The 22990-nt window shown below is 41.9% G+C and overlaps 1 protein-coding gene across 10 annotated transcripts in view; it reads right to left on the reverse strand.

Annotated features, from left to right (window-relative positions):
* nrxn3a (neurexin 3a) overlaps positions 1-22990 on the reverse strand; it is an 86069-nt gene that overhangs the window by 55473 nt on the left and 7606 nt on the right. For 9 of the 10 annotated variants that reach the window (XR_013287661.1, XR_013287659.1, XR_013287660.1 and 6 more), the window contains exons 3-5: positions 15268-15288; positions 13139-13165; positions 7986-8054 (exon numbers count right to left, since the gene is read on the reverse strand). Coding sequence is in view for 6 of the 10 variants with exons in the window: in XM_077539603.1 (XP_077395729.1) it covers positions 7986-8054; positions 13139-13165; positions 15268-15288 (117 nt within the window). In the remaining 4 variants the exon portion in view is untranslated. The remainder of the gene's footprint in view (positions 1-7985; positions 8055-13138; positions 13166-15267; positions 15289-22990) is intronic. The other variant, XM_077539604.1, reaches the window with a different exon arrangement.

Genomic DNA, 22990 nt, shown 5'->3' on the forward strand with positions numbered 1-22990 from the left:
ACTAAAAACACATAATTATAGCTGCAAGCCTGCAAGTTGGTATCAGCGTCTCAATATAGTGGAAAAGTTCCATTCAAAAAGTGAAATTCCAAACCCCTATAGATTAATTCAAGCAATCGGGAAATATTTCAAGTCAAGTTTATTTATATAGCCCTTAAGGTCTCAAAGGACTTCACATGCCCACAGTTAACAAATACCAACGATCAAACCACAAAAGGGCATCTGGAACCACAACGGGAAGACCATCTTCAAATTCCATACAAACAGCAGCCCTTTCAATCAGCATCTTGCATGTGGCGCGATAGACATCCCTTATCAGAGACTAAATGGTAAAAGGCTCAGTAGTCCGGCTGAAAAAAGCCTGAAGGTATTTCCCCCAAAAAGCAATTCGCATTTACAACAACAATTGCAAGCATGAAGATTTTTTTTTTTGCCTCATCCACTTCTCAGAAAATATACTGAGCAAAGCCCGAAGGGGCACATTTAGTAGACTGGATTATGTAGATGGGAAATTGCACGAGACAAGTTAGTCTGCAAGGCAGATCAATCAATCACCTAATAGATATGTTCAGTCATCGTCAAGCTTGTAGCAATGCAGCATTGTATATCGGCTTAGCCTTTCTCCATCTGATTGTCATTTCCAGTCAGAATGGGAAACTGGTCACCTTCAACATCATGAAATTGTATCTATCTTTAGTTGACAAATTCAGCATAATTCCTCAGACAAAATCAAAGGACGGTGAAACCTTTCTCCTTTCAGAGAGTCGTGATTGCTGCAGTTACAGCTCAGTAAAAACGATCAGATGATCATTGCAACCCAGCCAAGTGGAACAATGCTCAAAGTAGAGAGAGATGTGGAAGGGAAATTCTGACTGCCCAAGGAATAGAATCAAAGATGTGACGTGCGGATCTTATTTTGGTGCAATATCAGAAAATAATACAGCTGCTAGCTCATCTCTGCTGACCACACCCTCTTCTGGGAAAAAAAAAATATATATATATAAAGGCATGAATTTGGCCTTATTCAGTATTGGTCATTAAAAAAAAAGACAAACAAAAGAAACTAACAGTTAATACACCGGGTGGGCAGAAAAGTGACATGTCTTCATCATTATTTTGGACATAACAGTCATCCTGCACAAATATGGAATGCCAAACTAAATTTTTTTTTCATACACGCCACACAAAATAGTTGAACAAAATATAGAAGGAGCCCTAATTTCTGAGAGCACACTGACAATTTCACAACTATAACTTAAACACCATTATTAGGCATAATTAGATTGTGACATTTTCAAATCGCCATATATACCAATTTGACAGACCCAAAATCAAACGGACCCCTGATTCAATGGACAGTCCACTTAGTAGTAGTTTAAGTCTGCCTTAGACAATCAGGCTAAAGGTTCTGTTGCTATCCGAGAAACTTTTTCTTTTACAATGGCCTTCACCTGAATACTCATAAGAGGTCATTTTCTTCAAATGTGAACAGCTTGACAAGTATTGAGCAGTAAAATCCATTTAAACAGCGTGTCACTCGAGGGGAAATGCCAAAGCAAACAGTCATGGTAATGCTAGATTGAGACAACAACAAAGACTCTTATTGTACACGCACTCACACTGGATGCATCGAAGAACGCAAGTACGTCACGTGTCGTTTATTCCTCAAATTAACAAAAAGCATTGGAATCGAAACAGAGGACACAAACAGCCCATGCTACAGAAGAGATCATTTAACTTGAATTTTATTTCAACGTGAATATTATTGTAATAGGCATTTGTGAAACAAAGCAGGGGGACAAATGGGCGTGGTTAAAAATGCACCTATTGCAGGGTGGGCATCGGGATGAATGGTGGGAAGGTTGGCAGGTTTTGGGGCTTGAAAGATGTCTACTCATTTGTCAGGTACACGGAACTCCTGGGAGGCTCGGCCTTATATCTGAGTACATGTGCCCTTCGGGGATTTACACTTATAAAAGTGTCAAAGTGCTAACTAATATATTTGCATTCTAACAATCAAACACAAGTGTTTAAAACATCACTTGGCGGTGCGAGTCTCGTTTGTGTGTAATACTGGCGTGCCGGACAATATTATATTGTCATTTGTCAAATGATGAGAGTATTTCAGAAATTCAGTGTACATACACATAAAGAGAACTAGAGAGAGGGCAATGCGAGGGGGGGGGGACGGGGGCGGGGGGGTTGGTTCAGGCAGGAGGTAGGAAAGATGAATGATGGGGTATAAATGAAATGTCATTCCCATTAATGGGAAAATCCCCAGCGAGAAAGCAGGTCACAAAAATTGATCACAAAAAAAGATATACTTAAGCCACGTTGCCCACAGCAAAAAACATTTGTCAAAACGGTCAACATTAACTTCCTGAAATCCAAATGAACAGTAGGAGGAGCAGAAGGAAACGGGACAGTCAGAAAAATACTCGGACATTTCAGACTTTGCCTTTTTTTGCACGTCGTCTCATTGTGTTTGCATTATCAAAGTATGATGTGGCAGGTGTACATTGTTCCTTGGAGTTGTGTTACATGATGAGCAACGAAATAATCGGGCTAGGTATCGATTCGAATTTCCTCAATCGATTCCATTTTAGTTCACAAGAGTTTATTTCTCCTCAATTCGATTCACTTCAATACGATATCGATGAATTCATCAGATCAATTCTTGTAAGTGTCAAGAACATGATAAAAAGTACAAATATTAAACTCCAAAGTAAATTTTGTGGAGGCAGTAAATTATTTAGTTTATTAATGAAAGTAACTCAAACCTTGACATCAGCAAGGATGAGAGGAAAATGTTTACATAATCTAATTCACTAATTGTATATGTAAATTCAAAAGATTGTGAATTGTCTTCAAATGCAATAATTCAGGTATTTCATAAATGTAATAAAAAATGTTTCATTTCATTTGAACAATAAATTTCAAGAAAACAGTCAAATAAAAAAAAGGCCTTTAAAGTTCTATTTTCCTTACGAGTTTATGGGAAAAAGATATACAATATTCTATTCATGGTTCTATGAATCTATTGGGCTTGAAAAGGGAAATCGATGATTCGATTTAAAAAAAAAAAAAAGATTTTTTAACCCAGCCCGACTAAATAAGATGTTGACTGCAATATTCAAATCTGCTGTGAGCAAAAATAGCAGCTATAAAAGCAGAATGAAAGAGCACATTTTCCTTTCGTAATACGCACACTGCCCTTGGCACAAATCAATAGGATGAGGATAAAATGCACTTCCATTGAATTCTGATAAGCGGCCTTTCCTCGCCCATAATCTCTTTCTTCCCTCCCCTATCGCTCTCATATTTCAGCCTGTACTCCGGCTCCCAGCGCCATCTCCCTCTGGGAGAAGAGAAAACTTGTCAGTACGAATCTCGGTTTAATCGTTTCCCAGATCAGCAGCATGTTTTTCTTCCCCTGAAGCATGTTCTGGCTCCCCCTTACTGCACCGCCCCCTCCCCCTTCCAACCTCCTCTTTGAAATGTCGTCTGGGGAGCATTCTGAAGCTCAAATGTGCTTGCTCCGGGGCAATTGCACTATTGGGGCTGACATCTTCAACTAAACGTGCTACAATTCATCAGACGGCTCTTTGTGACATCGCAGACGCACGCTCTGGTGGACCTTTCTCACTTATCAATAGTTTGATATTTGTCCCTCGGATGATGATGATGATGAGGATGATGATTGATGATGATGAGACACTTTTGAAGAATAGCTTTGGTCTGAAATAAGCCATTAACAGACAATTCATAGCTCACAAAATTCCATTTGATTTAACACTGAGTTGGTGCAATAAATATTTATATGAGGTCAACTCAGTATGTACGTGTTGAACCAGCATGACACACTTGTGTGGATGTAGTTGACAAGGAAATATGATTTGAAACTTTGATTTTTGGACTGAATACTGTATATAGACCGTCCCACTGGCTTACAAAAGCTGCCGAAAATATATTTACCTTACAACTTTGTGGGGGCGAGCCGGTTATTATAATATTGATGAGAATAATAATGATAAACTTCATTATCATCATTCATATTTTGCCTTTCAGTATAGAAAATGTTAAACTGAGGTCAAATGTGTCGCAGTCTATTTATGTCTTTTATATATATATATATATATATTATTTTTATTTATTTATTTATTTTTAAGGACAATGAATATATTGAGGCCTTGTATGAAAAAGCTGTTTTTGTTTTGTTTTTTTTGTTTTTTTTTTGTAGTATGCTGAACCCCCCCCCCCCCAATATGGCAATAAGTTAAGGGTTAAATGTCGGTACTTGAGAGTTCTCTTTAAGGTATGTTTGATAGTGAGCTGTTTTAGTTGGCTTGATATTCTTGAGTGTCATATTTAAAAAAAGAAAAGAAAATAAATTGTAAATATTGCTACATTTTGGTTTTGATTTTGACAACAGCTCTTTGTTGTTTACTGTGTGGGGTTTGAATGAGGACCGAATCAGTAGCCGTTCACTGCCTGTATTTTATTATGATTCTCATTATTAGTTATTTTTATGTCAAATCAAATCAAAGCCAAATAAAGGAACTGGCTTGGAATTGCTTCCCATTCTTCTTTTGCATCTCTAATCCATCAATAATAAGAGTACATTGTTAAAACCCAAACAAACCATGAGTAGCGGGAGAATGATTGGTCAGGTCTGCTGTGTCTGGCTCTCTTGTTTATATGATGCCACTGCTGTTTTTTGGCACACGATCCTTGCGAGCTCAGGCCAGCGCACAATATGGCCTTCCTTCCTTCCTTCCTTTCTTTCTTTCAAAGCGTGGGTGTGAGAAGCTAACCAAGCGTGGCCTTCATGAATCACACTAAAATGTTGTGTTGTGTTGTGTTGTCTCAATATTGACTCCGTGAGTATGGATGAAATTCTTTGAAAAATCTGGAAATATTGTTAGAACAGACACACAGTGTCGCAAAATGCAACACACTGCGTCTTTTATTTTCCAGACTGGGGAGTTGTTTCTGTGTCCAGATGGTGACTTGGAAGGCAGTCGCGGTGCATGCATGGATGTTACAGATGAATTAGTGGGCACAGCCTACCTTACATTGCAGTTTTGTCCGTCTGTCTGTCTGTCTGTCTACAGACAAAAGGTATAGATGGGTGACTCGTGTTAAAGGGAGAGTGTGTATTATTTAGCGCCATCTAGAAATACATTAATAATGGCCGTTTGGGGGCCGTAAGCAAAACAATGTCATGGGGCCCGTATGTGCGCCATTTATTCACCGTGTGCAACCCATACATTCATATTTCATATATGTTTTTGTTGCACTGCAGAAGGTCATTCAAACCTCTCATCCCAACTGAATGTCAGCATTTATGGTGCCAAACCTCATTGTAAAATGTGAAAAGAAAGAATTTCAGCTATATTTGTTTGAAACTTGAAATTATGTATTGAAACTGTTTTAAAGTCATCCAGACTAGAATAATTGTTTTTAATCTTCAAAGAATGTGGATGGTGACACGCTAAAGCTTTCAGCAAATCATAATTTCTACCAGCCATTTTTTTTTTTAATGATGAAGTTCTGCTGTTACCTCCCTCACACATTCTGTCTGTCACACTGGTTGCACTCTGGACTGCAAGTGTGAAATATTAGCATTCGCACAGCCAATCAGTATGTTAAACATACATCCATCCATTTTCTTGACCGCTTATTCCTCACAAGGATTGCGGAGCTGGAGCCTATCCCTGTCCTTTGGGCAGAAGGCGGGGTACACCCCTAACTGGTTGCCAGCCAATCGCAGGGCACATCGAGACAAATGAGCATCCACACTCACAAGCACACCGACGGGACAATTCAATGAGCCTGCAATGAATGTGGGAGGAGACCGGAGTAACCAGAGAAGACCCACGCGGGCACGGGGAGAACGTGATAGCGAACTCCACCCAGAAAGGCCTGAACTCGAACCCGAGTCCTCAGCGTTGATTAAACATACACAGAATAATGGCAGACGACGGGTATTTATCGCAAATGTAGAAGTCACTGCCAAGGTTAGAAATGAGCGAAAGCAAAACAGTGTTTCTTTCGAACGCTATATCTCTTGGTGCTATGTGTTCTGTTTCAGCATTCTCTTGACTAAATGTGACTTGAAAGGTTGTCTATCAGCAACGTGCAGTCATATCCTTCTGACCACGAAAGTGACATCGAGGAGAATGGGTCTGAAGATAAGACATGGTCCCCTGATGTAAACGATAGCTTCGTGTTGACCTTCCCTTTTGTCTCGCTCTCCTCTCACTGAGCGGCAAAGGCTTGTGAGGGTGTGTGCACGTAGCCACTGTTTTGTTTTTCATCAGGATTCGGTCAAGGTCGCACGAGGAAACCGCTTTCATGCTCGCAAAGCATTCTCTCCTGTTGCAAAGACATTTTGAACAGGTTCCAAATTTGTTGGTGACAAGAAAAACTGTTTTGTTACCAAGAGGAACATAATTTCAGAATTTCTTGGCGACAACAAAAACGGACTGCGAGCATTCAACCGTCTTGGCGATAGTTTGTGACCTTGAACAAACATCGCGAGCATTTACTGCTCCTCATTCCATAGTTCTCAGTTTTCATATTTGTATTTTCATTATTTTTCATGTACAATTAGTACCTTTCAAAACACATTTTGCAACTTGCTGTTGACTGAAAATGACATCACAAGGGCTCAGGTAACCAATCACAGCTCAGCTTGTGAATGTCACATGACCAAACCGAGAAAACAGGTGAAAAAAATATAACAATAATAATAATAATAATAATAATAATTAATTACACTTAATGTCTCATATTATTAGGTCCTGTTGCACTTTGGTAGATGTGTCTTCTAGTAAAAATCTGTAATGGTTATAAAATTACGCAACTGTGCAAACCACTTTTTGGTACAGCAGTTGTGCTATTGTAGAAGTGATTTAAGCTCCACAATTGCCATCTTGCATCGACCATAGTGGATAAAGAAGAACACAGAATGTTACATAAATGAGACTGATTGCAGAATGTGATGATTAAATGCAACCTGCATGCAGCCAGAAGCATTAAATAGACCAAAGGCCAACAGATGCATACAATTAACAGTGTTAAAAGCACTAAATGAGCCCGTCCAGCTGATTACACACATAATTGCCGTCATTCACGAGAAAACCTTTTAGTTCTGTTTAGTGCCCTCGTAAAAGACAGATCTGACTGCCACTGTTGTGCAATGTAAAAAAGAAAAAAAGAAAAAGTCACTTCTTCCTGACTGAGAACAGAAAATCTTCGTAAGGTATACTGTAAATGGGGCTGTATTTAATGAAGTACGTGATTTCATTTGGAGTGTGTGCCCTAAACATGTACTTTGCACTTACTGGCAACCAGCCTACACTGTCTCTCACCCAAGTCATCTGGGAAAGGCGATGACCCAAATAACCACATCTGGGGAAGAACATGGTTGAAAGGATGGATTTTGTGACACTAATCTTGTAAGCTACCATCATCACATCATAATGTGCACAAACTCAAATAAGTTGACAGCAACACATTTGACACTGGTTGAAAGTTTCATGTAAATAAAAATAAAAAAAACATAAATAAATAAATAGCTGTTATCTCAATATACTATAGATAAAAAATTCCAATTTTCCTGTGATTTTTTTTTTTTTTCCCCCCCTCCTAAACTGCAAAGACCTGACACCATTACGCTTAGATGAGGAAAGCGCAATGGAATTGTTTTCTTGTAAAAGGCTGCTGCTCACTTGTATGTGTAAAAAAAATTACCTCTTGGTCGCCCTTAAAACATGAAGCAGCCATCAGAAAAATGAGCAAACATGCAAACAGAAAAAGCAAACCGACACACTCTTCTTTCTCCTTCAATTAAGGTTGGCTTAATTGCTCATTTAATCTTCCACGAGAAGCCATTAGAGAAGAAAAAGTGAGCACAGACATGTAAACACATTAAACATCCAATACATTGTTGTACTTATAATGTGCTCTCAAACACTCACAGAGCAAGCGCTTCTTTTCATAAAGTCGAAAAAGGAAAGATTTTGAAAAAGCTGTACCTTTGCTTTTAGCTAGAAGAGCAGATGGAGGTGGCGAGAGAACAGAAGAGTCCACAGCCAAAGCCAAGACACACAGACAGGGAGAAGTCAAATAGACAGTCAGTCATCACATACAGTATATCATTGTCTTTCGTGTTTCCAAATTCCTATCATTCAGAGAGAATTCTCATGAGCAGTTTGTATTTATTTGATTCATTCATGAGCGCTATTGAAAAGCAGCATCAAAATATTTAAAAGTAAAAGTTGACTCATCTTACGACAAGAAAATCTGTGGCTTATGTGGGCATATATACAAACATTGGAACCTAAGACCTCTCAGCTGTGAGGCGAATGTGTTAACCAGCCGGCCACCATACTGCCTGCTAATAAACACAACAAATATAATAATAATAATTTGGAGATTCCTGCTTTTTATCGGACGGTATGCGGATTTTTCCCCTTACAGTGCTTTTGTTTGTGCCCATATTATATAATCTGCTCATGAGAACATGTTTCATTAGCATCATCAGTATTACAATTGCACATCAAAAAACACTTCAAACATGCAACCGCATACCACATCAATCAACTCCATATTGGAACATCATTTTCAGCAGCGGCGCACCCACTTTTAATGTTGCCCTTCCCTACTAAAGGGGAGAAGTAACACCTGACCAAAAGAGCTCTTCAATTTCAATGAAGTTAGGACATTGAATAAAATAGAAATAAAAAAAGATACAAGGATTTTCAAATGATATGAACCTTTTTTTTTTCTTTTCTTTTTTTTAACATTGAATACACTCCAAATATAAGATATTTAATGTTCAAACTGATGCATGTTTTTTTTTTTTTTTCATTGAATACACTCCAAATATAAGATATTTAATGTTCAAACTGATGCATGCTTTTGTTTTGTTTTTGCTTTTTTTGCAAATATTCTGTCATTTTGAATTTGATGTCTGCAAAACATTCCAAAAAAGTTGGGACAAAGGCATCAAAAGACATGGAAAGTTGTAAAAAAAAAAAAGGAATGCTGTAAAAACAAACAAACAAAAAAAACTTCTTTGAAACATTCCACAGATGAACTGGTTAATTGAAAACAGGTAAATTTGGGAGGAAAATAAGAAAAAAAAAAGTTTATTAATCTGAACATTAAATATTTTCTTTTTTTGTAGTGTATTCAATTAAATTTAGGTTGAATAGAAATCTAAATCATTGTATTCTGCTTTTGTTTACATTTTTCACATGGCCCAGCTTGACTGGACTTGGCTTTTATCCCTTCTACTTACTACTTTACAAGTTTGTCTATATATACAGTAGAGATATGTTTTTTTTAAATAGCATTGTATTTTATATTTCTTTGTCTTTTTGTGAAGCACTGTGTGACTTCTGTCTGTCAAAGGCGCTATAGGAATAAAGCTTACTTACTTACTTACTTACTTACTACTGCATGTAATTGTAGCTTGAAGAACAACCATCTCATCTAGTTAACTAAGCGTAGCGTAAAGTATGTAACAAAGTGCTCTGTTGCTGCCTTGAAAGCCAAAAACCCATTTGATTGCATTTCAACTTAATAGGACATCCATCCATCCATCCATCTTCTTCCGCTTATCCGGGGTCGGGTCGCGGGGGCAGCAGCTTCAGGAGGGAAACCCAGACTTCCCTCTCCCCAGCCACTTCAACCAGCTCCTCCGGCGGGATCCCGAGGCGTTCCCAGGCCAGCCGAGAGACATAGTCTCTCCAGCGTGTCCTGGGTCGTCCCCGGGGCCTCCCGCCAGTGGGACATGCCCGGAACACCTCCCCAGGGAGGCGTCCAGGAGGCATCCGAACCAGATGCCCGAGCCACCTCAGCTGGCTCCTCTCAACGCGGAGGAGCAGCGGCTCGACTCTGAGTCCCTCCCGGATGACCGAGCTTCTCACCCTATCTCTAAGGGAGAGCCCGGACACCCTGCGGAGGAAGCTCATTTCGGCCGCTTGTATCCGGGATCTCGTTCTTTCGGTCACGACCCACAGCTCGTGACCATAGGTGAGGGTTGGAACGTAGATCGACCGGTAAATCGAGAGCTTTGCCTTTTGGCTCAGCTCTTTCTTCACCACGACGGACCGATACAGAGTCCGCATCACTGCAGACGCTGCACCGATCCGCCTGTCGATCTCCCGCTCCATCCCACCCTCACTCGTGAACAAGACCCCAAGATACTTGAACTCCTCCACTTGGGGCAGGATCTCATCCCCGACCTGAAGACGACACTCCACCCTTTTCCGACTGAGGACCATGGTCTCGGATTTGGAGGTGCTGATCCTCATCCCAGCCGCTTCACACTCGGCTGCGAACCGCTCCAGTGAGAGCTGAAGGCCCCGGCCTGATGAAGCCAACAGCACCACATCATCTGCAAAGAGCAGAGATGCAATGTTGAGGCCACCAAACCGGAACCCCTCCACGCCTCGGCTGCGCCTAGAAATTCTGTCCATAAAAGTTATGAACAGAATCGGTGACAAAGGGCAACCTTGGCGGAGTCCAACCCTCACCGGAAAAGAATCCGACTTACTGCCGGCAATGCGGACCAAACTCTGGCAACGGTCGTACAGGGACCGAACAGCCCGTATCAAGGGGCCCGGCACCCCGTACTCCCGAAGCACCCCCCACAGAACTCCCCGAGGGACACGGTCGAACGCCTTCTCCAAATCCACAAAACACATGTGGACTGGTTGAGCGAACTCCCACGCACCCTCGAGGATCCTGCGGAGGGTGTAGAGCTGGTCCACTGTTCCACGGCCAGGACGAAAACCACACTGCTCCTCCTGAATCCGAGATTCGACCTCCCGACGGACCCTCCTCTCCAGCACCCCTGAATAGACCTTACCAGGGAGGCTGAGGAGTGTGATCCCTCTGTAGTTGGAACACACCCTCCGGTCCCCCTTCTTAAAAAGGGGGACCACCACCCCGGTCTGCCAATCCAGAGGCACTGTCCCCGATGTCCACGCGATGTTGTAGAGGCGTGTCAACCACGACAGCCCCACAACATCCAGAGTCTTTAGGAACTCCGGGCGGATCTCATCCGCCCCCGGGGCCCTGCCACCGAGGAGCTTTCCAACCACCTCAGTGACTTCGACCCCAGAGATAGGAGAGCCCACCCCAGAGTCCCCAGACTCTGCTTCCTCAAAAGGAGACGTGTTGGTGGAATTGAGGAGGTCTTCGAAGTATTCCCCCCACCGCTTCACGACGTCCCGAGTCGAGGTCAGCAGCACCCCATCGCCACTATAAACAGTGTTAACGGTGCACTGCTTTCCCCTCCTGAGACGCCGGATGGTGGACCAGAATTTCCTCGAAGCCGTCCGGAAGTCGTTTTCCATGGCCTCACCGAATTCCTCCCATGCCCGAGTTTTTGCCTCAGCAACCGCCGAAGCCGCGTTCCGCTTGGCCATCCGGTACCTGTCAGCTGCCTCCGGAGTCCGACAGGCCAAAAAGGCCCGATAGGACTCCTTCTTCAGCTTGACGGCATCCCTTACCGCTGGTGTCCACCAGCGGGTTCGAGGATTGCCGCCACGACAGGCACCGACCACCTTACGGCCACAGCTCCGATCGGCCGCCTCAACAATGGAGGCGCGGAACATGGCCCATTCGGACTCAATGTCCCCCGCCTCCCCCGAGACAAGGGAGAAGCTCTGCCGGAGGTGGGCATTGAAACTCCTTCTGACAGGGGATTCCGCCAGACGTTCCCAGCAAACCCTCACAATACGTTTGGGTCTGCCAGGTCGGACCGGCATCTTCCCCCACCATCGGAGCCAACACACCACCAGGTGGTGATCAGTTGACAGCTCCGCCCCTCTCTTCACCCGAGTGTCCAAAACATGCGGCCGCAAATCCGATGACACGACTACAAAGTCGATCATCGAACTGCGGCCTAGGGTGTCCTGGTGCCAAGTGCACATATGGACACCCTTATGCTTGAACATGGTGTTCGTTATGGACAAACCGTGACGAGCACAGAAGTCCAATAACAGAACACCGCTCGGGTTCCGATCAGGGGGGCCGTTCCTCCCAATCACGCCACTCCAGGTCTCACTGTCATTCCCCACGTGAGCGTTGAAGTCCCCCAGCAGGACGAGGGAGTCCCCAGAGGGAGCGCTCTCCAGCACACCCTCCAAGGACTCCAAAAAGGGTGGGTACTCTGAACTGCTGTTTGGTGCATATGCACAAACAACAGTCAGGACCCGTCCCCCCACCCGAAGGCGGAGGGAAGCAACCCTCTCGTCCACCGGGGTAAACCCCAACGTACAGGCGCCGAGCCGGGGGGCAATAAGTATGCCCACACCTGCTCTGCGCCTCACACCATGGGCAACTCCAGAGTGGAAGAGAGTCCAACCCCTCTCAAGAGGACTGGTACCAGAGCCCAAGCTGTGTGTGGAGGCGAGTCCGACTATGTCTAGTCGGAACTTCTCTGCCTCACACACCAGCTCGGGCTCCTTCCCTGCCAGAGAGGTGACATTCCATGTCCCAAGAGCCAGTTTCTGTAGCCGGGGGTCGGTCCGCCAAGGTCTCCTCCCTTGGCCGCCACCCAGCCTACACTGCACCCGACCCCTTTGGCCCCTCCCACCGGTGGTGAGCCCGTGGGAAGGGGGACCCACGTTGCCTCTTCGGGCTGTGCCCGGCCGGGCCCCATGGGTGCAGGCCCGGCCACCAGGCGCTCGCCAGCGAGCCCCGCCTCCAGGCCTGGCTCCAGAGGGGGGCCCCGGTGACCCGCGTCCGGGCGAGGGAAACGCTTCTCCAAATATCTTCGTCATCATAGGGGTCTTCTGAGCCGTTCTTAGTCTGGCCCCTCACCTAGGACCTGTTTGCCATGGGTGACCCTACCAGGGGCATAAAGCCCCAGACAACATAGCTCCTAGGGTCATTGGAACACGCAAACCCCTCCACCACGTTAAGGTACCGGCTCACGGAGGGGCTTAATAGGACAGTGCATCAAATTAATAAGTACGTAAACTAAGTACTTACTAATTATTAAAATGTTCCAGTGTATACAGAAAAAGTTGCCCACATCAGTATAACATGCAACGTGTTACGGCAGTGGAAACAAATACTGTACATCACAGGTAAAGGGTAAAGTGAGTCATACCTTGTTCAGCAATCATGTGTGCAAAGCCTTGAAAAGGTAACAGAAAGAGAGGAAAGAAAAGAAAAAGAGCGAAAGAGAACACGTAAGCACATTTTCAATACACTTTGGTATTGTGATGACACATGGTTTTCCACAAGAGGGAAAGCATGACATCAGGACATGCTGACAGGTAACACACAGCTTCCAGTTTCTTGTTCATAAAAGAAACGGCCGATGTTTCAGAGTAACAAAAACCTCCGGATTCCTCACTTTTACTAACCTGCACTGCATGGGATATCGTCTTGTCTAATTGCAGAATTGTATTGTATTCTGCAGTAAAACCTGCAGTTGTCAACATAAATAGTACAAAAAAAAAAAAAAGATACCACTTCAGGAAAAGGTTCTACAATATTAGTTCCAAAAGGATTATCAATACGTTCACAATTTATGAACAATGCATGAAAAATTATATTGAAGAAGGTTGGAAACTAGGCAGGCAATAATCTTGAGGTGGAAAATAGCCGTTTTTGTGAAGTATTTGCCGTGCCAATCGAAGCAGAGGGTCTGATCCAAAACTAATGCCAAGGGGTTTGTAGGCAAAGGTGGCTACAACTGAGATGTCAGGCATAGTTGGAAGGTGAAACGCCTTTGGGCCAATGGCGGTTTATGGTTTGTCATAGCTGCTTTATAAATTGCTTTGCCAGACGTCATGGGAGAACCAATGAACTACAGGAGTGGGATATCCGACTAAAGGGGGACGTGTAGATGATGAAGACGAGAGGGCCGAGTGCTGAAATTTGGAGGACACATTGGGAAAGGGAGATGAATTCATTTTTTGTGTTAATAAGATGATGATCTGAACCGGTTGAAGGCAGCTGATGTTGAATGGAGTTTGGAGTCGGGAGGGAAGGATGAATTGGTTGTTGGTATCAGGCAGTGTTGAGATGGAGGACTAGGATATTGAGGTTATTGTTGTCATAAGAGAGGAGAACATTATTGGTATGGTTTGAACAAACTCCTGATTGAAAAGCGACATACATTTCATTGGTGGGGAGGTACCAGGAGTTTAAACAGAAAATTGAGATCTCCTTCAAGCTCGGGTCATGGTAGCTTGAGGGTTCTGCGCAGGATCTTCCCAGTATTGCGCTCTTCTGCATGGAGATGTTGGATGTTGTTCCTGGTATCTGCTGGAGCCATCCACCCAGCTTGGGCGTTACTGGCCACAGTGCCTCGATCCCTACTGGCATCAGAGTTGACTTTACCCTCCATATTTTCTCGAATTCTTCCTTAGATCCTTGGAATTTCTTCGTCTTTTCATGTTCCTTTTCCACATGTTGCTATCATTCGGAATTGCTACATCCATCACTCGACTGCTGTCTTCTGATGTTTATCTGCCACCCATTTTGCCTATTACCAGTTTGTCAATCTGGCTCTGGAAGTCCCACAGGATCCTTGGCCGGGTTGTTCTTAACCACGTTAAGAGGTGTCTGCCGTCTTGATTCTGGGACCTCCAATCCATATTTGATACAGATGTTCCTGCGACCTGGTTGTGCTGCTCTATGTATGACTTGCCCGCCAGCATCTTAAACCTTGCTGTGATATGCTCTGGGGCTTCTTGGTCTTCTTTGTACAGCCAACACCTGGGGTCATGTCAGAATTAGTAGACCCCAGCGTGGATTGATGTGGTGTTTAGGGCCTGTTCGTGTGCTGTCATGATTACTGTCTCCGTGCTGTCTTTGAGTCCAGCTTTTTCCAGCCATCGGTATGTTCCTCGATGTCAGCCACTTCCTCGGTTTGTCACTGCTACATGCCATGCTGGGGCTTGCCTTTCAATGATAGTCCATCTGGCTCCTTCTCTTTACTAAGCAGGTCGTCCCTGGGGGGCATTTATCTTTGAGTCCGCAACCCCGCCCCCTTTCCGCTTTATGCTGGACATGGGGTGGAACCCTCTGTGCATCATATATATACTACATATGTGTGATATCTGTGCTTAGTATTATGACTAAGTATTTATTTTGTCAGTCAGTTACTATTCACTAAAGATTGAAACTTCGATTCTTTCGGAAGCTAAATATCAGATTCAAGATGAAACCGTTCCTCTCACAATCACCTCCATCACTAATTTGAATCTGTTTCCTATTCCAACTCACCTGCTGTTTTGCTGCTGACCGCTGAAAAAAAAAGACAGAGACAAGCAAACAAAGGAAGAATTAGACACACTCGTATGACTTGCATGTTGACTGTCATGCAAATAATAACACTCATTATGGTCCATACAAATGGCCGGCAGTGAGCGCAGTCATGTGTATGTTGTGTACCATGCAACAAAGACCTTGCAGTGAGCAGTTCAATCACAACTCATTATTATTAGACTGTTAACAATTAAGGTGAAAATACAATGATTGAAATTTTGTACCCTGCAATCACATTTCTGTCTTTTCAGTGCAGACAAATGACCTCATGAATCCAAGTTTGTGACAATTCTGTTGAGAATTAAATGGAAAGTAAAAACATAAAGGACAAAACTTAGTAGTTTAAGAGTTAGGCTGATTGGAAAATATTAATAATGTTGCAGTAAATATATGCGCTCAAGCTTATGATGTCAAACGGAAAAAAAAATAGTCGAAATAACTTTTATTTTTTTCAGGCAAATCAAGTAGCTTCAATATAATATGAAAGGTAATTATTTAAGATGCATTTAATTTCCTTGGCTGGGACTAATTGGGTATGTGTGACTCAATATGAACACAAGCAGACGGAATTCAATCAGATATGCATTAACTATTAATTAATTCTAAAATGAAAACTAGTGTAACGGCGCACCAACATGAAATTACTTGGTGGAATGCTATCTGCGAGGTATGTGTGCATGTGTGCCAGTGGCTGTGTAAATGAATCTGCTGTTAAACTGATTCCTCTGTTGTAACTGTTTGTCTGAGGAGTTGAGTGCGTTCAAAATGTTATCATGTACAGAGATATCTTGGGTCCGCTCTTGACCTTAGACTGGTGAGACAGTTCATCCGTCAGCAGCATTGTTGGGAATAACGCCGTTTAAACTCACAGCGTGAGGTAACTCGAACAAATTATTCTCCCCATATTTGAAAAATACCATTATCGTTCGCCATTATCCAAAATCCCATCTGCGCCACTGACCGGATGTATCAAATATGATACAAATCAAAAGTCAAATGTGGAAGTTGATTTTCCAAAAAAATAAAAAGTTTGTTCAAAAGGACCAATAAATACTCAATTTACAAATAATTAAAACGTTCTCTCATAAAATTCATGGTTCAGGCTTTATAGGGTTACGAACCCTAACTTCAAACTGTGCATATTTAAGGAACATGCTTTTTGTGAGATGAGCTGCAGACTTAGGCTTAGACTTAGACTTAGACTTGACTTTATTCATCCCTTTGGGATGACTCCCTTTGGGAAATTTACATTTCCAGCAGCAATTAAAAAAAAAAAAACAGATGCATTGCAGACAGGTAGAGCAAAAATTAAAAAAATAATAATAATAATTCAATCAATTAATAAATAAGGTTATTGCACCGGAGATTGGTTATTGCACATTAAATACATACAGTAAAGTGTCATTTTTGTGCAGTGTAGTGCACTCTACACCCTCCTCCCCCCCAGTGAGGAGTTTTCGAATACGATGGACCAAAGAGTTCTTTAGTCTGTTGGTCCAGCACTTGGGGAGCAGCAGCCTGCTACTGAACAGGCTCCTCTGGACGCTGATGACAGTGTGCAGAGGGTGGCTGCTATTGTCCATAATATCCAGCAGTTTGTTCAGAGTCCTCTTCTCTGCCACCGTCACCAGAGAGTCCAGCTTCATGAGAGAGAGAGAGAGACCTGAGCATTTGGGCAGTGCCCATGAAAAATTTGCCAAATATTTCCCAATGCCAAACAGTTTAAAGTTCTGCTCTTTTGAGTCTTGTTTGGTGCAGTGGATGTTGACGTTTGAAGAAACACTTTGGGGCCTATTCACTAAAGGTTTGTGTCGCCTTTGCACGGCGCTAACCGGTAAAAATGGAGCAATCCGGGAGCGCCTAATTCACTAAACACGCGCCAATGGGGAAATCCGTCACTACGTGCGCTGCCAACAAGATTGCGCTTGTGTTATTTGCGTGTATGTGAATGAGGTCATTTGCATACATTTGACGCAAAATATGCCCACCCCAATGCAAATGAGACTCATTGATATGCAGCGTCTAATTCACCAACGCCAGCGCAAATCGCCACACCGAGTTTGCGTGACGCAAATAAAGTTTTTGGAAAGCATGTATTAACCTGCCACAACCCTGATCCCGGGATCATGACAGCAGTGCATAGCACAGTGCACCGTCGCTCTCTGGCTGTTCATATATACATATATATATATATATATAGATATAGATATAGATAGATAGATAGATAGAGAAAGAAGCTAACCCGGGATGATCGGCAATGGCGGGGAGGCATTTTATGATCATTTTTACGTATGCCAGATGCATACTGTACGGCCACGCCAACCTCTGAAAATGTATTTCTAAAAAACAATCACGCCAATAATTTGTACTTTATGAATGAATGACGTCGTCGTCCTCTCTCGCCTTGCCTTGCCTTGCCTAATGGCGCTCTAAACGCTTACTCTCTCGGTCCAACTTCGCTTTCTGATGATGTCATCTTTCTGGCAACTGTTACTATAACAACCATGTTGTTGGTGCAAATCCATTGGCATGTGTGGTAAATCAGGTGCAAATTTTCTCCAAGCTGTCAATTTTGTGGGCGTGTTTGCGCCGGTATATGATTGGAGCAATATTCTGAGTGAATAGGTGGGTAACTGGGCGCAGACTGCGGGTGCAGGACTGTTGCAATATTTCGCGCTATTACCGGACGCAGCAAATTCTTAGTGAATATGCCCTTTTGTTTTTACACACAGCTGCACTTATCCTAGTTTCCCTTTAGTGCAGTTTGAAATAGTTAATGTGATTAACATCAAGCAGAAAATGCCAAGAAGAGTAAATTGTGCTCCCTTTTATTTCCCTGGCATATCATAATAAATCAAACTGAGAATTTCAGTAATTCTATGGTCAATAAAACAGACGTACAATAACAAATCTAATGTTTTGCGCAGTACTCTATTATACTCTTTCCCTGTGTTGACAGTGCTGTTAAATGTTTTCTTTTAGTCTAAGTAACCTAATCTGGAGTTTTATCACTGGCTTTCTCTTCTATCATCAATTTTACTTATCCAGCTCAGCACTTGTGCTAATTTCCTGTTCTTTCTGACTTCATTAATTAATCATTGATTAAGGAGTACCAGAGCTCATCTTGTTCACGCTGGTCTTAATCGGATATTGCTTTAGCAGCTAGATCGCCCAGCAGAGCTGCATACGCTGCATTTGCTCGCATGTAATCCAACCAAGACAAATTTGTAAACAAGTTGTTTTAAATGAAACAACTTGACTTCATCATTGTATTGTATCTCTTTTAATTCGATTTTTAGCTGAGACAGTTTCAAGAACTCGACACTTTCACAAAATGTAGCCTGAACTCAAACTGAGCACTGCACCTGGCATTTATAGGTTTGCTGTTAACAACGTTCTTTGAAAAATCAAAATCCCCACACGTACCATCAAATATCTGGGCATTAATACCTTGTCAAAACCTCCTGCGTTAATCTAGCCGAATCACTTCTGAAATGCTGGAATAGTCTCCCCATTTCACTTCTGGAACAAATTGGACTCAAATGAAAACCTCAATTCAACGATTTCACTTTCATTACAAACCCGCAAGTTCAAGAGATGTGACAAAATCACCCTAAAAGCATTTTTAAGAAAGAGTACAAGGACAGATAAAATGATTGAATGATTTGCTTTGGTAAATAAGCGATGAAACAGCTTTGTAAAGACGAGATCTATTTGTGCATTTTGCAAGCCATGACAGTTCATTTCCACTCCCCCCTGTTGTTACGCTGTGCGTGCATGACGTCAGCCGCCCAAGTGATCGTCCTCTCAAGCTGCCGATGACAAGCTGTCAGGATCAGGAAGTTGCTTTTTATTGTTTAATGGAAGCAGTCCCACAGTGCTCAAAAGCCAAGGACATATCGGTGTTTAATGCAGAAAAGTCACGCAAAACATGCTTGGTGACTTGATCCATCTTGTAGTCACATTACAGAGTCCGACTGTCTTACAACTGACAGCTAAGCTCAAATCGACATGTCGCCACATGAGTGAGATTCACCATCTTTTGAACTGCCAAGTGTGGCAATGCTGTCACTGATCATGCAATGGCCATGAAAGTCAACGCATTTCCAGAATTTTTCACGCTTTACTTTTACTTCTCACCCTACAAAAAAGGATGGAAAATTCATTTGCAATTCAATTTTTAATAAGTAATTTCCGTGTCTAAGCCGAATAGAAAGAAAACCTCTAATTTTCTAATTCATGTATTTAATTTGATAAGTGCAACTTTTTTTTTTTGTCAAGCAGTCACGGAATGCGGAAGCGGCTGCAGCTGTGGGACACGCAACGACACTGGACTGGTGAAAGCTTGCGACAGGTATGTTGTTGATGTGTTTTTTTTGGCTTAAAATAATACCAAATGATTTAAAACCGGATGCAACTCATGTCGGACTGTAGGGGCCAAATCCCATTGCTACCGAGCGAGTGAAATGGAGCCAATTATGGAGTTGTTGAGTTGTGTTTACATCGTTTTCTCCCCCATTGTTTAAATGGGTTAGCCTCGTTTGAAGGCCCTGAGAAGGAAATGGCCTGGATGAATGACAATAGCCATTATCAATTAGCGCTAAAGCCGTTTGTTGCGACATCTACAAAATAATGCAAGTTAAAAGTCTAGCATGCAAAGCAAATGATGTATCAACAACACCAAGTAATAGCAGCCTGCTCTGGAGTCTGGATCCAAGCTCATCTGAGATGGACTGACGCAAAGTGGAAAAGTGTGCTGTGGTCTGATGAGTCCACATTTTCTTTTTCGGTGGATCATATATGTCATGCACACCGGGACAAAGAAGAAAGGACCATCCGGGTTGTTTCAACATTAAACATCTTGTCTTTGTAGTGTCTTCAATTGAATATGAGTTGATAAGGATTTGCACATTATTGTATACTGTTTTTGTTTGACACAACGTCCCAACTTTATTCGAGTTGGGGTTTGTACATCTTAAGTATTATTTAGTTCCTTTCACAATAAGATTAAGGTCAGTTTTGTATTATTGTGGCTTGTAATGGAATAATATCAAATTGTAGTGTAAAAATATCCACGGTGGAAGTGGACTCCAGGAAGAACAGCTCGTGAAGAAAAGCAAATGGAGAACCTAATAAATTAAATGAAAACTGCACCGCATAAAACTGACAGAAACAAATATGGCAACATTTTTTTTTTTTATCTGCACTGAAAGACATCATAAAGTGAGGAACTGAATCAAAAGGATTTTAGAATAAATTCTTAATCAACTGGAAAATGTTCATTTAAAAATCTTGATCTTGTTGCTGATTATTCATTTTAGAAGTGAGTTTATTGTTTATTATGAGTTTATTGTTGGCCCATTGAACATGAATAAATTAGTCTTTTAAAAAAAATAAAAAAATAAAAAAATAAATAAAATAAGACTGATTATTGGATCAATTTTAAATGCATAAAGGTCGCTGAAGATATTTGGTTCCACATGCACAACCAGCCACATTAATATGAACCCTTGCACTATTATTATTATTATTATTATTCATAATAATAACTTAGATGCTTACAGCACCTTTAAATGGTCCCAAGTTGAACCTCATGATATCCAATACAAACGCAATGTTTGTATCAAATGTTTTGCCTTCACAAAGTTGTTTTAATACAATTCCAAATTATTATGCAAACGATGTTTTTCTCTGATTTTTATCTGTATGCAAAATGGAACTCCACATAATTTTCAATTCGTCAACTGTTAGAGAATAATTTGAATGGGGTTTTTTTCAACAAATCTTCCAGTGATAGTATTTTACTCCAAAAATAAAAATGTAGTTTTTGTTAAACTGCACAGTTACAATTTATTTTGTACAGCAGTGTTTCAAGACATTTTATATTGCATTTTTTTTTTTTTTTTTGGGAGAACTGAAAATATTCATTTGTTAAATTTGCATCCATCCATCAATTTTCTTAACCGCTTGCTCCTCACAAGGGTCACGGGGGTGCTGGAGCCTATCCCAGCCGGCTTCGAGCAGTAGGCGGGGTCCACCCTAAAGTGGTTGCCAGCCAATCGCAGCAATTTGCAGCATTCGGAAATAAATAAGAGGTCCTATGTTAACTTGACCTGCTAATAAAAGAGCTTTTTATTTCAGCAAATTCTACAAAGTCAACAAATGACTATTTCAGTTCTTTACGATCTATAAAATGTCTTGAAAGAATGCTGTTTGTAACAGTGCATTTTAAGAAAAGCTACATTTTTATTTATTTTTTTGGGGGGGGGGCAAATGCTGTTATCATTGGAAGATTTGTTTAAAAACACATAATTCTCTAGCAGTTGACTTGAAAATGATGCTGAGTGCAATTTATATAGACTATAACAATCAGAAAACCCATCATTTGCTTCATAATTTGAGATGCTATATTTGTATGATTGTGGTTGTTTGCAGGAGTGGAGCACTGTTCCACATTATTTTAGCAGAAAATGTTTTGGCTGGTGAGTGTAAGCAAGGCAGTGTTTTGTGTTCAGGCTGCAGGAAGGAAAGACATGGGAAGGTGAGGTCGTTGGAGAAACTGGATGCAGTGCACCACTGCAATTCCCAGTACAAAAGAATGTGATTAAAAAAAAAACACCTGACGTCTTGTGATTGGATCATGAAAAGGGGCCCGGGGAGCTCCGTTCTCTCAAGAGGCACCTTATCAGTGACTGCAGAAGCAATGTCATTAGAATGTCTTGTACTGGCTACCAGTATTTAGATGAGCTCCTTTACACACATGCACACCCCCACTTGCGTGCACGTCACAAATGCATACATGAGGGAAAATCACATTGAGAGTCTGGCAAGCCCTCAAAGTCAAACCAGCCATGAGCCTGCAACACTTTGCGCAGCTCAAACGATCCTTTCAATCGTGAAATTAATTAATTAATAAAGTAGGTCATGTTGATCATCATTTCTCTGATGTGCCATTACAAATATACCCAACGAAAAGGACAGAGTGTTCTTGTGGATTGTTTGGATTTGATTTCAGGTCTAACCCTCCAAAATGGAGCACCCAAAAGGCCTACGGCAGGACCACTCAATTTTCAAGGCACCCTATAAGGTTGGGATTCAAACCATTCAAAATCAATCAGAGATTTGGCAAGATGCCGAATTTCCTCTCCAATTTGTAATTCTTCAGCAGACATGTATGCTTTGTGGAAATTGTTTGGGGAATTCCATTTTCTCTTACCAGCTGTACAAAAATGAACAAAATGATGCGTTGGAATGTTTGAAATAGGTTGCTCACACCAAGTATATTTCACTCTCCTCTCTTGTTACTAGCTTTGCGCCCCCCCTACAACCACCCACCCCTGCCCATTTAATGTAATGACACATTACATTTCAGAGTAAATGTTACTGTAAAAAAAAAAAAAAAAAAGACATTCGGTCCTAGTCTTAAAAAAAAAAAAAAAAATCAATTTTACACTTGGAAGACAGTAAAATATTATTTAAAAAGAAAAAACAACCTCAAGTGCTGAGGAACCTTCAGGTTGGGAGACGGTCAATCTACCCACTGAGCCATGCTGCTCCTAGTATTTTCCTGTGAGCCAGCATATTGCTAGTGTCAGGTGGAATCCAATTCAAGATTGATTGCATGCGAGTCTCCAGTGCCTTTCACAGATGTTTATTGCTCAGCAATACACCGTAGAATTAA

The sequence above is a fragment of the Festucalex cinctus genome, chromosome 12 (assembly GCF_051991245.1).
Source record: "Festucalex cinctus isolate MCC-2025b chromosome 12, RoL_Fcin_1.0, whole genome shotgun sequence".
Taxonomy (NCBI): domain Eukaryota; kingdom Metazoa; phylum Chordata; class Actinopteri; order Syngnathiformes; family Syngnathidae; genus Festucalex; species Festucalex cinctus.